Source organism: Schistocerca americana, chromosome 5 (assembly GCF_021461395.2).
Source record: "Schistocerca americana isolate TAMUIC-IGC-003095 chromosome 5, iqSchAmer2.1, whole genome shotgun sequence".
NCBI classification, from domain to species: domain Eukaryota; kingdom Metazoa; phylum Arthropoda; class Insecta; order Orthoptera; family Acrididae; genus Schistocerca; species Schistocerca americana.
The window spans coordinates 306,669,966-306,686,212 of record NC_060123.1 but is presented as its reverse complement, the minus strand read 5'-3'; the positions used below and the strand labels follow the sequence as shown (position 1 = coordinate 306,686,212).

The following is a 16,247-nucleotide window of genomic DNA, read 5'->3' as shown; positions in this document are numbered from 1 at the left end:
CTATCTGTACTTGAGACAAAACTTTTGTGTTGAGCTCAGGAACAGGTAGCTGCTGCTGTAAATTCTACGAGCACTGGGAAGCGAATTCACCGACAACACAGTTTTTCATTTACATTAGGCGCGGTTGTAGAAATGTAGCGTTTGTTACCGTCAGCTTTTCAAATCGTTCTCCTATTACGTTTATCTTTTCATCTAGGAATACCTATTTATTATATCCAGCACCATGGCGGTCTTTTTTATTTGCTCTTTGTTTTCTTTTTCTCAGTATTTCTTTTCGGTGTCTATTTCTAAATGCTTAAGCTCACATGTAACTAATCTGTAACATATATGCTTGACATCGTTCAAATATGGGGGCGATCTAGAGTAATATGAAATATACACACATCAAAAAAGGTTTTGCATCACCTCGGTTCCGGAACCCGTACAGAAAATTGGAATAGAGATCAACATACACATCATTTCCGCCATTTTTACTACTCATGAGAAGCACACATTGCATGTTGTACCACCAGACAGCGAGACCTTCTGTGGTTGTGGTGCAGATTGCTGTACACACCGGTAACTGTAACACCCAGTAGCACGTCCTCTTGCATCGATGCATGCCTGTATTCGTCGTGGCATACTATTCACAAGTTCATCGAGGCACTGTTGGTCCAGATTGTCCCACTCCTCAACGGTGATTCGGCGTATATTCCTCAGAGTGATTGGTGGGTCACGTTGTCCATAAACAGCCCTTTTCAATACATCCCAGGCATGTTCCACAGGGTTCATCCCTGGGGAACATGCTGGCCACTCTAGTCGAGCGCTGTCGTTATCCCGAAGGAAGTCATTCACAAGATGTGCACGATGGGGGCGCTGACTGTAGTCATGAAGACGAATGCCTCGCCGATATGCTGCCGATATGGCTGCACTATCGGTCGGAGGATGGCATTCACGTATCGCACAGCCGTTACGCCGCCTCCCATGACCAACATCGGCGTATGTCGGCCCCACATAACGCCACCCCAAAAGAGCACGGAACCTCCACCTCGCTGCGCCCGCTGGAGAGAGTGAGTGTCTAAGGCGTTCAGCCTGACAGGGTTGCCTCCAAACACGCCTCCGAAGACTGTCTGGTTGAAGGCATATGCGACACTCATAGGTGAAGAGAACGTGATGTCAGTCTGTCAGTCCTGATCGGTCCATTCGGCATGTTGTTGGGCCCATCTGGACCGCGCTGCATGGTGTTGTGGTTGCAAAGATGTACCTCGCCATGGACGTCGGTAGTGAAGTCGCGCATCATACAGCCTATTGCGCACAGTTTGAGTCGTAACACGACGTCCTGTGGCTGCACGAAAAGCATTTTTCAACTGAGTGGCGTTGCTGTCATGTTTCCGCCGAGCCATAATCCGTAGGTAACGGTTATCCACTGCGGTAGTAGCCCTTGGGCGGCCTGAGTGAGGCATGTCATCGACAGTTCCTGTCTCTCTGTATTTCCTCCATGTCCGAACAAGATAGCTTTGGTTCACTCCGAGACGCCTGGACACTTCCCTTGTTGAGAGCCCTTCCTGGCACAAAGTAACAATGCGGACGCGATCGAACCGTGGTATTGACCGTCTAGGCATGGTTGAACTACAGACAACACGAGCCGTGTACCTCCTTCCTGGTGAAATGACTGGAACTGATCGGCTGTCGGACCCCCTCCGTCTAACAGGCGCTGCTCATGCATGGTTGTTTACATCTTTAGGAGGGTTTAGTGACATCACTGAACAGTCAAAGGGATTGTGTCTGTAATACAATATCCAGTCAACGTCTATCGTCAGGAGTTCTGAGAAACGGGATAATGCAAAACTGTTTTTGATGTGTGTAGAAGTAAAAACTTAAACAGCCAAGACAACTAGTCATAATTTTGTTTTTTATTGACCGGCTTCGGTAAATCTAAGTTTCCATCACTGGAACTGAAAGCATGTAAATCACAAATTACAAACATAATCAGGTGAGCTACAATAAGATGGGGTACATATTTTCACAAAATGGGTATAGGCTATTCAACATCCTTATGCAAATACATCTCCTTACATCTTCTTCATACGTACAATATATGGTGTTAAGTCACGACACGTCATTCCACGAAGATGCAGAAAGTGATGCATCGGCATGTCAATAATAAAACAAGGTTGACATAAAATATCATACATATTGCACCGACTGCACAAGCTCATGTTCACACTACACATGAAAGATAACTGAGGATAACATGTCAAAGCAAAGACGTTACAAAGTACTAGCAGGTGCAACTACAGTAATAGACACACAGAAATGCGATCGTAAATTGTAAAGCATAAAAAGGAAGTTACATCCAAGGGGTCGACAAAAGAATGCTACAGGTACATTTTAGTACGTAACTATTTAACACAAGTAATCCAGATTGGGGTGTATTGAAATAACAAATTTCTTTTGGATCAGTATTTTGTAAAAAATTTTAAAAGTAAACTTCCTATAAAAGTATAAAATAATGTATTGTACTATCTACTGATATATAGCCAAATAGCTACAAGGCAAACACAGAGGGAAAATATATCGCGCTTTAATAAGTTTACAGAAGATCAATGGAAGTCTTGGTGATAAAGAGAACGTGTCACAGTGCGTGTAGGTAACAAGTGGGACAACTCAGATATTGCATTCTTAAAATACTATATACAAATCACAGAATTATACACCAATACCAGTAGAACAAAAGGTGAGGTGCTAACGTAACATGTGGCTCGAGGTCTTAAAACTAGCACTGACACCTTGTGTCGAATTACATATTTTCTTACGATATTACATGTTATCCTTCTCTCGCATTATGAAAATTAAACACTGTAATTATGTATATATTATCGGTATAATTCACGTTACTGATGTCCTACCTTTGACTAATGGCAGCTAGACTTCGAACTACGATGATTTCTTATGGTGTTTTTTTTATAGATAGTAATCATAGTTACTTTCATATTGTACTTATATCACTATAATGCAAATTAATTGTTTGCTCTTATTGATTACGTAATTTCTGGTCTTTAACTAAATTCTCGTTACACCAAAACTTCAAGCACCTTGTTACGTTCGCACCTAGACGTTGTTCTACTGGTATCAGTCAATAATACTGTGATTTGTATATGATATTTCAAGAATGCAATATTTTAGTGGTTATACGTTGTTGCCTATATACATAATGACATGTACTTAGTCCATTTTTTTCTGTATTCTTATCACCTAGACGCCCGAGCAATCTGTAAGCTTACTAAGTGACGATATATTTCCACACTGTAGTTGCCTTATAATTTCTTCTTCCTCTTCTTCTTCTTCTTCTTCTACTCCTCCTTCTTCTTCTTCACTTTACGTATTAGCAAATTGCCTGTTACAGTACTCCATCTCTTGTATAGTCTTCCTACGTTTCCTCTTCCAAAGCATTTATAATTGCCAGCCTTTACAGGTATCTTTCTCCACCCATACAGTCTATATGATTCTTCTATTTTCTCCTATCTTCCTTTATTTTTCGTTTTGTTTTTATATTCCTAAATCATTCCTTATATCTTCATTTCTTTTTCGATCTTCCCTTGTACATCCTTCTACTCCTCTTATAAATCAAATTTCTTGAGCCTGTATTCTACTTTCTTACATCTTTCTGTTACTCGTGCTTCAGTTTCATAAGTAAGGCTTCACTGCTGCAATTTTTTTTATGAAACTTCAGCTGAGTTCTTTCCCAGCTTCATTCTGCCAACTTTTTACGATGTTTCCACATACGGAAGTAAATTTATTAAATTTTTGGTCCACGTCATGGCTATATTCATAAGTGCTGTCGCATCCTACATATTTTAAATGTTATACTTGCTCAAAGATTATGTTATTCAAAACTGTTTTAGATATTACTGGTAGACTGTACTGAAATGACATCGCTTTCGTTTAATCTACCGATAATGTTAGGTTGTAATCTAAGGCTGTGTGCTGGTACTTATAGACTCCCATGTGTAGGTCACCTTCATTCTCTATAATCAATGTCATATAAAACTACATTTAGTCTAGAGTAATGATCTAAAAGAACTCTATTTATGTTCAAAATTTTCCATTTGCTGATAACTTCATCTATATTTATAGTATATTGAAGAGTGTTGAAAAAATACAGCGTCCTTGTTGTACCCCTTTGTTTGGGTTCATTGAATTTGTTGCTATATTTCCACTTCTCTTAACAATACCCTTGTTTGTGTGTAGATTCTTAGTAGTATTATGAGGTGAGATGAATAGTTTCGTCCAGTCATGATATTCTATACGACTTCTCTACTCACATTAGACTGCCTAATGCTTTCTCAAAATCCATGAAAGCGAAGATGGGTTTTTTAATTGAACTCTCGTCTCTTTGCTATAACTTGTTACAGTGTAAAAGCATCGTCAGTAGTTGATCGTCCTTTTCTAAACCCAGATCGTTCTTCAGATATTAGCATTTCCATGATACTTTAAGCCTTGCATTCAAGATTTTGGCATATGATTTATAGGTTGAATCCAGGAGGTTTATTCCTCGATAGTTACTACATTTATTCCATCTAAACCAATGGCTTTTTGTAGCGTTTAGAGCTTCCATCAGTTCTCTCATATCAATATCGTCCAGGCCTTTTGTATCATTCAGTTCGGGTTAAGTCTGAATTGAAATATCATCATACAACAAGTTTTTATAATGAGTTATCCATTCTTTCTTTCCTATTTTATTAATAAGTATACGATCATTTTCTTGGCTGTTACGTTATTTTATAACTTTATCAGCGATAATTTGTCTGCGGTGTAAATCATACTCTCTATTTCTAACGAAGCGTTCCCATTCTGCATGCACCCTCCATGTTATGTATTTTGCATTATTTCTCATCTCTTCAAATGCATTATACCTTTAATTAATAAGATTATTTGTCTAGGTCTTGAAACCTTGTCGATTTTCTTTATTTTCTCTTTGTATCTCTGGCTTCCAAATCCTTACTCCTCTACGTTTCCTGTATTTCCTTTTCTTCCCCAGAACCCCATTAGCTCTGTTCAGTATGGTTGACTTTAAGTTTTTACATTGTTCTTTCAAGTCTTCTGCCGTTTCTAAATTTGTTAATGTTTTTGTCATCCGCTTTTAGTAGAGATTTCTTATGCTGCTATCTTCTAAAACGTAAACTTTAAGAACTTATTCTTTCTTTTGGTCCTGAACTGGTTTCTTAAGTTTTCTTCATTTTGCATGGATGTCAGGAAGTGGTCTGATCCAGTATCCACTCTTTGGTAAACTCTGGCATCTATAACCTGTCCAGGAAATCCATAATTTACTATTATATATCAATAACAGGTCTATATCCTCTTGCTGACAAGGAAAACTGGTCACGACTTCCTTATTAAAGAAACTGTTAGTAATTTCTCAGTGATTAAAGGCAGCAATATCTCTCAATATTTTCCGTTTTCATTACAAACGTTTTCTCCAAATGTGTCTATGATTTTTGAAACTGGTATGTTTCCGATTCTAGCACTGAGATTTCCCGTAAGTAAAATCTGACCTTGTCCCTGGTTAAGATCACTTGTAACTGTTTGTAAAAGGTCTTGGACTCGTCAATTTTTCCTTCTTCTGGACATAACTTGCTATTATTCTTAGGATTATTTTTGTACCTTTTATTTCTACTAGTACAGTGCGTTCATTTACATATCCACTGTCCAGTATTTTATCTTCCCATTTTTTATGAATGTAGATTGCAACATCTTTACTTGCTGTTTGTTAACGATTTACTCTACTGTAGATCATAATAGAGTCGTCTACATATTTAGCTCCTGATGCTTTCTTCTTTGTTTCTGTAACTGCTGCAGAATCTGTTTCCTTTTCTTTCATATCTTTAGCTAATTCACTTCCTTAAGAGCAATTCCTCTAACCTTCCAGGTGGCAACTTTCCAAGTTCCATTAATCAATTTTCTCTTGTTTCTGTTTCTTGCCCATATCGTATCCCAGTGATTTATCATGTTTCGTAGGCTAGATTTAATACAGTAAGTATGCTCATTGAGTCCCTGAGAGGGGTACAGACCTATTGCAGGTAAGGCTGGTGATGGAACTGCCATCTGTGAGCTTTACCAGCCACAGTTCGTAATTCACGTGAGTGTGGTACAGCATTTCCTCTGTACTCGATGTTATGATTATACCACCAATTCTCAGTCGTTAGAGCCTCGTCTGCTTGACAGAGTACACCACTGGCAAGTGAAATTGAATAGTTCGATGAGAGAGGCTGTATATTCGCGTCATCATCTCATTAGCACCTGTTCGACTGTATGGCAATAGGTAGTGCGGTTAATATACAGTACGTTCTTTTATAATTTTATTAGAAATTTAATTTAAAAATAATTAAGAAAATTTTTCAGGAAAAAAATCTTTACTTACGATTTATAATTCATTTCTGTATATCTGCCACAACATTGCCACCAGCTGTTAGCGTGTAACATCTTTGCTTTGACTTGTGATGCTTAGTCTTCTTTCCTCTGTCGTGTTAACATGAACTTGTGCAGTCGGTGCAATATGCAAGATATTTTAGCAAATCTTGTTTTATTATTGACACGCCGAAGCATCAATTTCTGCATGTTCCTAGAATGACATGCCGCGACTGTACACGCTATGTTGTAGATGTGATGGACATGTAGTGAGAGGTACGTAAGGGATGTTGCAGATACCAATTTTCTGAAAATATGTGCGCCACCTTACTGTGTCTGACCTGATTACGATTGATATTTGCGATCTGTGTGCTTTACAGAACCGATGATGGTAACTTAGATTTGTCGAAACCGGTCATCAAAAATAAAATTATAATTAGCGATCTTGGTTGTTGAAGTTATTGCTTCTACATTTCACATTAGCTATAAGACTTTCTCGGCTATTGGTTATGTACATATTTATATACTTGTAAATGTTCAAGTCAGACATTGCACAATATTTGAAATGCTTGTCGTTCATTCTTGTAAAGTTTTTCCATGGCTCACGTATTTCTCCTATACAAGTCTATGCTCCAGTTGTACAGTTTCTGAAACATGTCGCCATTGCACTCTACATCTGATGGTAGTCATTATTCGAAATTGCGAATTCATTTTATATGCTTCGCAACAGCTGTGGTCGCCTCAATACGTCGTCAGCAGAATAATGCAGGCACTGCAATGTCGTATTTATCTGCCGATACCGGGCAAACGACTTTCAGGCACAACGTCTAACCTGTACGGGAATATAGATAATGGATGTGACAGCACAGATAGTAGACGCATGGTTGACGACATAAGGGAAGTTTGGGTCTGGCCTGAATCCCTCACGGATAGCCAAATGGTAAGACGACCGCTCGTGATAAGCGGGAAATCCAGATTTGAGTCCCGGTCCTTCACAAATTTTCATTGTCGTCATTCCATTCTACAGTTCATGGTACTCATTATTCGCAATTGCGAATTCATTTGATGTGTTCCTTACTTCCACGTTTACCAACTATTTTGAATCACTGGAGGCTGATGGAATATTTTTATACTTATATTTATGTTGCTTGCTAAACCCAGGTTCAGAGTTATTCTTCCGAACGGCCCTGCTATTCTGGATTTATGTCGACTTGTTAAGGACTAATTTCATATGTCAATAAATAACCTGTGAATATTATTACTATTTTCCTTTATTTGAAGTTCTCTGTAAGAAATTTGAAAATTTATGCCAGACAATATTCTTTATTTCGGTTTCTAAAGCGTTGACTACACTATATCGTAGTGTGGAACTGTCCCAATACATTGTTCCATATGACATGAATGAAAGTAAGCATGCATCGTAACTTTCGTGACAGCTACATTGCCATAACAGGGAATCATGCCACGCGCAAGGCTTTTAAGCTATAGACTTGTAGAACAGGAATATCTGTTGTATATTATTTACAGTTCTACAATTCAATTTCTTGTCAGTATTAGCGTCCAGAAGGTTTAAACACAATTTTTTCCACCCTGAGTTACTATTATTGAGAAAGTTACATCATGCCTTGTATAAAACAGCATGAACATTATTTTCTGTGCTTATGTATACTTTTTACAGCATAAGTGTGGAGGTGGTTTATGTACAACAAAAGTTGGACCGATTCAGTATCTACATTAGTTGCACACTTCTTGTGATTTGCATCGAGCCTGAAGAAGATTTCTTGTGTAAACTGACATAGATTCTTAAAAACACGCATTCTTTTCAGTAAAATATGAAATAAATTGGTTATTAATTGTCAGTATTACAAAATTTAAATGTCTACAAAACGGTACTCCGTACCGTATATAAAAAAAACTACATAATGTATCCGTATGACTTAGGAATTTCGGGATAGTCAGACATTCAGAAACAGGAAAGGAGATAGGTATGACCTAACCTTTGCAGGCAATGATGAATACAGTGAGAAAAACGCTGTAGAAAACTACTGCCAAATGACTACACAGTCTCTTGTCAATTTTTGATTTATGGAAACGTGCGTATATGTTTCTGCGATTATAGAGAATGATAGTTTTATGAGTTAGTTACTTTTTTTGTCAGTTTATCCTAAGCGACGATGACGACGTAGAATATTCCGCCTTCATCGGTTAGACGGCTAGCTGCTTAAGATACAGCCTCTCATGTACACAACTTCTGTATCTCTGCACTACTCAAACTGTTTTTGTTCTCTCTCTCTTTTGCTTTCCTTATAGGACCAAATGGTAAGTGTGCGAAAGGTGGCATGATACTTTGTGTAAGTAGCAACGGCGACACAGTCGCTTCCGGCCAGTTGTACTACTGCATGGAATGTAGAGCGCATGGCACTTAACACAATCATGCCATTATGCTCTGTCATTTTTTTCTTTCCTTTTTAAGTTCCATGTCATTTTTTTGTACAGAAATTTTTTGAATGTCTTGTGACGCGAGTTTTTCATTATGTTGTAACAACAGAATTCTTTCTCCCGTGGACAAAATAAGAATTGTTTTATTCTGTGTACAAACAATGGAAGTACATAACGCTGGAAAAAGCTCATTTAACTCACATTTTTTCCCAGATTTTTCGCAGTGAATAAGGAAAGAATGCTGTAATCTTCAGACTACTTTTAGTTTTCTTCGCCAATCTGTAGTGGCCATAACATACGTATGTTCATAATATAATCAATTTTTTGTCGTTATTTACATTATTTGTTCCTTGCGGACCTAGTCTAACATAACGCAAGTTCTTAATTCCATAGGACAATGGCTGTTACCTACTGGGATGGATATTTATCTATAATCTTCAGATAAATAGCTGAGAACATCTATGTCTTTTATAATTCTTCGGCATAAAATACATGATGCTTATAGAAAATATCATACCTAAAGGACCCTATGCCTTCTACACTCGATGACCTCAGGGACACATTTCTGTTGTTTTCTTCCAGCCATATTTCTTTCTGTTTTAAGATTAATGTACGTAGGGGTGTTCTCTGCAGAAGTCCAGAAACCTGTCCCTTTTCCAAGTAAAAGGTTTACAAACTCTTTCTTAACCTTTTCTGTTTAACAATTGCTCAATTCCTTTTATACCTTATCTATACACATAACTTGACCACCTTTCTTTACTGCAAGATTGCAAATGTCACGATGTCTTACAGTTACGCCTATAACTTCCATGAAACATGGGAACATTTCCAGAAACTTCTTACCCTATTATAGGTAAATAGTTTACGCAAGTGTATACAGAGTGTATCATAATTAATGGCGTGAACGCATACAGTTGGAAGTACACTACACTAGAAGCAAAAAAGTCTCAGTAAACAGAGGGTCGCAAATGCATACCTTAAGAACTACGAGCAATTCTTCATCTTCGATACTGTGAAGCAGATCTCTTCTACTGCAAGCTCTTTGCTTTCCGCATATTGGGAAGTAGTAGTATGGACCAAAACAAGAAAAAATATCCAGTAAACATGTGCTCTAAAATGCATACCTTAAAAGTTATGAGCAATTGTTCATTGGAAGAGTTGTGTTTCGAAGTAGCGAAGATGAGCACGTGCTCATAGCTCTTAAAGTATGCATTTTAGAGCACATGTTTACTGGACATTTTCTTCTTGTTTTGGTCCACATTACCATTTACCAAAATATGGAAAGCAAAGAGCTTGCAATAGAAGAGATTTTCTTCACAGTATAGAAGATGAAAAATTGCTCGTAGCTCTTAAGATATGCATTTTCTCTCCTATGTCTACTGAGACTATTTTCCTTCTAGTATAATGTACTTTCAACTGTATGTGTTTACGCCATCAATAATGATACACCCTGTATACTGTACGAAGGAAAAATGCATCACTTGGAGGACAGCATACGATTATTCATCCAGATTCAAGACAAAAATTTATCCAGCAAATTCATATGGGATGCATTTTGAAAACTCGTGTATGAAAACGAGGAGGTGGCGACGCTGTCACATAGTCCAGTGCATCGGAATCTAGGGAGGAAATTTTATCAGCCAGCACCACGTACCAGCCGTCGCAACTCACTGAGTAGACTGCTGGGATATCAGACCCGCATGCACCATAGAGCTATGATTCGAATTCTCGTCAGGTGATGGATAGGGTCTATCGAAGTATGATCCAGCTACTGGAGACGTGTTTGCAAATGCAAGGTGCTCACTCTGATCATCTATGAAGACAGGCGTAGACGTCAAACGTATAGAACGGAATTATTATTGTGTGTAATCTGGTGCAAACAATCTATTGGGCTTTTTGTACCTCACTGGATACACACAATGTTACCGTATACATTATTATTCTCTGTTGGCTTTATTTGTGAGATGGATGAAACTAAGTGGTCGTTTACGTAAGTTCATGTTATGTCTTAATGTTCAAATAAAGGTAACAGTAACACACTAACAAAACGAAGTACACGAGATGCCACATTCTGAAGGTCTAAATTGGATACAGTTTATGCTTTAACGGAAAAAAAAATGTTCAGCGTGATAGTGACTCGAACGTCGACGAGTCTCCATATCCGTTCTCTTCGGCCTTTCCTCGTCTCACTGCGGTAATGGGTCATCCCCAGCACAGTGTAAAGTTCGTGTTGCCCGTTCTCGGCCACAACGCATTCAGTTACGACGATGCAGAGTCTTGTTTATTTTTTTTTTTTTAATTGCATTCTATTAAACCTGTTGGCAGGACTGTGTTGTGCTAGATACACTTTTGTCTTCAACTGGGGCGAGAAATCTTATGCCGACGGCTAAGTGTAGCATTTTTTCTTCACACACATACACATTCATTCTCAGACAATACACCGATTACGATTTATAATACAAACTATTTCACAGACATTATATGCAGTAGAATGAGCAAACACACTGACGATTCTACTTTCCACTCGATGCGGAAAATGGTATCGTTAATCGACACAGATATTTGAAAACATAACATTCATCATTCAACCACAGGAAAATCCAGAAGTCACATGATAACAAAAAAAGCGAGTTTCCTCCTATTCTGCTAGCTTAGAGCAAATTTCTGTTGTCCTGAAATCGTTCTGGATGAAATCTTTCATGAGAAGTTCTCATGGCCTCGGTCGTCGTTAGAGAGTTTTATGCAAAGTAACGCTGACTACCGAAATTTGTCACTCTCATTCTCCTCACTTTTCATGTCCATTGACGCATCGAAATTAACAGCAAACTAAATCATAGTTTGTCACGTTGTATTTAGTGGCAGTGCATGTCTGACATTTTAAAAAGTTGATGTGATTCTAGTTATAGGGTAGTTAAATGTTTTACTCTATGTGTCCAGTTATAGATGTGTATTAACTGTTTGCTTTAGAAGCTCAGTAGCATATTGTTACGCATTTTTTCGCCTTTTCTCTTTTCCACATTTCAGCTAGGATTTATCACTAGTTAAATGCACAGAATTTTATGTCGTTCCGCATTTAGTACCACATGTTATTTGCACGCCAGGGTATATGTGAAATATATATGTTTAAGTCAGGTGTGGCACAATTTTAATTATAGCGGAGAACTGATACCCATAATAAAAAGGACTGAGACTTCCAAGCGACATAAATGGTTGCATTCAGCTAAGAGAACCCATCCCTAAATTTTTCCAGTTCTTCAACAGTAAATGCTACATTCCAAAAGCACTTCGATATCTTTGTCAATTTGTCGATCGTAATGAAAACCTAATTTTATTCCACGCTGTCTCGCAGGAGAACACAGTGATATTTGAAAGAAAAAGCTATCAGCAGTATAAAACAGTAAGATCTCCAATAGGTGCTGGCCAATAGGTTTTATCGTAGCTTTGCAAAGAAATTGCTAGCTGACGAAATATCTAGTTAAATACACATTATTCAGGAGTACTGCACTATGAGCCTTAATAGTATTTGATGTTTCCCATGTTTTAACTATTAATGTATAATTTGGACTAAATAATTCCTAAATAAACTTCCACATGTCTTTTGGAATTGTTTTCAGCATATGAAACGTAAAATGAGAAATATTTAAAATTGATAAAAAGAAATCGCAAATTTCATTACACTCCTCGAGAAATTTCAAGGTATTCGCCTTCTTTCTTCGAACCAGCCCACAAAAACGTTCGATAGGCCATCACAAGGACCACGAAAAAGACCAAGTGAATTGGGATAGCTTGTATTTCTGTAGACTGGATAATAGAAGAAGTCTATTCGTCTCTACAACTTGCAGATCAGTGGTAAGTACATCCATTCAGAAGTTACATGTGTGCAATAAAAATTCTTGTATTGTCAAACATTTCGAAAGTGGTTAGTATCCACCTGTTCAACTAATTCCAGTCCCAGCAAAATTAGATACTCCGGGAGTTTTTCATTTCGAATTATTTCACCTTTCTGTAAATTCCACATCAGTTGCATCCTCGTACTGAAACATTTTCGCAAATTTTGTAACTGCCAGATAAAGTTTCCTACAGTCTTTTGAGTTCATATCAACCAGAATGTTGTGAAATAACACGTTTTTGCTGGCTCAGTTCCTAGCCACTGCTAAATGTCCCATTGTTAGAACTATGCATTTCGTCAACATTGAAATGTTGCTGCCCTGGTATCTAGCTGAATTATTTCCTGTTAGTCAGTACTTTCGTCTTTCTTTTCGTTAGTACCTCCGTCTCTCAGTGATTTCGTAGTTACACATTTAGTTTTAGATCGATCTTGTATGTCTCTGATTGCAAATCTAAGTTACTTAATAATCTACATTGTCTCGTTAACATTTTTTTCCTTTACCACAGCTATGTTTGTTATGTTTTAAATCTATTTCAACTTATTTGAAAGCTGCCGGTCACCTGAACCGTCCTGTTTAACTTGTATGTGTAATATGTATTTAGAGCTCTGGGAGCTCACCCTCAGGCTCTTCATACAATATACATGATCTGTTTACGTCATACTTAACCTAAGCAGTATAGCACTGTTCAGTAAGTTATCCATTGCCTCACTCGGGTGTACAAGCATTGCTCTCCTAACGCATGGTGAATTCTTCCCTCCCACAATTATGTGGAAGATCACTGAGTATCGTCCTTTTATTGTCCTACCTATGATCATACTTGATGTTTACGTTATGTGTCGATGATTACTAAGTATCTGATAATTTTTCCACTGCTACCAATGGCCAAATGTGTAGCTTTACGTTCACTTTCTCTTTATGTAATATATTCTAACACACATTTCACAAAATACGGAGCACTCTCCACCAACTGATTAGCGACAGTGTAAATGACATCCAGAAGTGAGTCACTGCAGTCGACATCGAAAGATCGAGGCTGAGTGTTGCTTGAGAGATGTTGCTGCAAATGTCATCTTACGGTAACTCGTTTGTTCAACCGTCAACAGAGGTTTGGGATGGTAAAGACCATGACCATCTGACTGGGCAGTATCTTTTGCTTAACACACTCGGTGGGGGAAATTATCGTATCCCTCTTCATGAAGTACTGCCGAAAATGTTCGAGAAAGTCCCGCTAGCAGTCAGGCAGGGACCCACAAAAATTTGTCGTTAATGTCAGAGAAAGTGTAGAAAACATTTTCCCCAGTTTATTTATAAGGAAAGGCGTGCCGGTAGCGTGGTCATCACATTCTCCCAGCCTCACTTCTGTTGGCTACTCTTGTGAAGGGAGAAGAGTTTGGTGCGCGAGACAACTATCGTCCCTCCACTTATTTGGCTGAAGCTGCAGCCATTATTCATGAAACACCTGGTTGTTCTGAGCGATTTACATTATCATTAGAACGCATTAATTTAAATAGAAGACCTTTTCAGCAGCATCTCTAAAACAATGTTTATCACAAGTCAGTTTGAACACCTTCTCTGATCATCACTAGGAGTCAGCGTCTTCATGGAACGCTGGTGGGCAAACGTTGCACCTGTGACATTTCTCTAACATAAAAAAAAGTTTATTTTGTCACTCTTAAACACCAAACTTTTGTATACATAGTTTTTGTACACCCTGTGTGTCTTCATTCTATCAGATGTTTAAGTGTATTCCGACTTGTCCAACACAGTTGGACAGTGATAATGTACATATTACATTTTCATGCCCTATTCCTGTCCTGATTTGCATCCTGTATTAAACTTCTCTGTATATCAATATGGGTTTTGTTAAACATGTTGGCTATTTTATCAGATATAGCTTCTTGAAATGCATACAAATATTTTGATAGGCTGGGTAAAACATTTACTAGTGTAGTTTCTACTGTGATGGACTTCCTTTATATACTGAAGGCGACTCTGGTTTCTCTTTGTTACATTCCTACTTAGGAAGTCAAATGTCCCGTTCTTTTCATGGTCAATTTTAAGTTGAAAATGTTGGTATAGCTTGCTGGAATTGATGGATTTTGCCATACTTCCCCATTTGTGCAATCTTGCATCATGCTTGTACCCTTTATGTATATATTTTATAACAAGCTGTCTTTTGTGCGATATTTTCATTTACTTGGAAATTTTATCCTCCAAACATTTGGTGAAAATATCTATCATTTGACTAAAAAGAATACTACCCTTCACCACCTTACTTCTTGTGTGTATGATACTAGAGAAATATTTATCACAGTGACATAGTACCATTTCATATAGTTGTAAGCTGGGATTTTAGAGTAGATTAAAAACAATAGGCACGATGGGGCTTTTGGTTCACTTCTGTGCATAAGAATTTGTGGTTCACCTTTTGTTTTAAGCTGTTCTTTGTGCTGCATCTGAAACGTCCCCTTTTAACAATTATACATGACTGTGCTTAAACTGACACACAATATTTTGTTAGCCCAACGCAATCTGACTTTCAAAATTCCCTACAAAAGAATGGCCCTGACTAACATTAAACTATACCTTTCACAAATCACTTACCTCACAAAAATTTTCGCTGCTCAAGCTACTGCAATACAGCGAGCGCCACTACTGCCAGCTAAATAAAGATTCAAACTATGGAAGGCACTAACTACTGATAGGGATAGTTAGCAAATGAAAGATATTAATAGAGAACAAACAATGTATTTACCTTGATATCATCATATATAAATATAGCAGTTCATGACAAATTTCAAAACTCCGCCATCTCTCTCCCCACATCCACCACTGCTGGCGGCTCACCTCCAACTGCGCAACGCTACTCGCTGTTCACATCCAGCTGCCTAACACTACAATGGCGAGTATTACAACAATGCAAAGCAGCCACAGACTGCACACAGCACAGCCAGTGATTTTCATACAGACGTGGCGTTACCAATAAAAAAAACCTAAACAGCCTACTTACATAGCTCCCATGCTCCCCACAAAAAATTTTACAAATTGGATTGGGCAGTGGCCAATACAGATTTTAAAAATTTTTTTCATAATTACAATAACAAAGAAATCAAATGCACACACTTATTGATACAATGTTGGTCAAAAGCTAAAAATTTCTCACAGTCCATAAAGACAGTCCAGATTGTTCATCACAGTAAAAATGCAGAGTTTTTCTCAAAGTCTGAGCAGTAAAAGAAAATGCACACAGAAGTAGTGGATTTCCATGCAGTCTTGAAGAAGTAGTGTTGTCCTTCCAACGGAAAGACAGTGCTGACTCTTGACATGCATACAGGTAATGGGCCACAACAGAGCAAACCCACAGCAGAGTCAGTCGAAACTTTGAAGAGTATTGGTAGGTAGGTCATCACAGAGCAGACCCACTGTAGTCCTGGTAGAGATCACGGTATTGGTGGGCCACCAGAGGTGCAGACCCACTGCAGTCCTTGTAGAAATAATGGTATGGGTGGATCATCAAAGATGTAGACCCAC

General features: G+C 38.1%; 1 protein-coding gene across 1 annotated transcript in view; it reads left to right on the top strand.

Annotated features, from left to right (window-relative positions):
• The window catches only part of LOC124616332 (regulator of G-protein signaling 17), a 510,137-nt gene that overhangs the window by 14,907 nt on the left and 478,983 nt on the right, over positions 1 to 16,247 (top strand). The window contains exon 3 of the mRNA XM_047144638.1: positions 8,698 to 8,706. Coding sequence (XP_047000594.1) covers positions 8,698 to 8,706 — 9 coding nt within the window. The remainder of the gene's footprint in view (positions 1 to 8,697; positions 8,707 to 16,247) is intronic.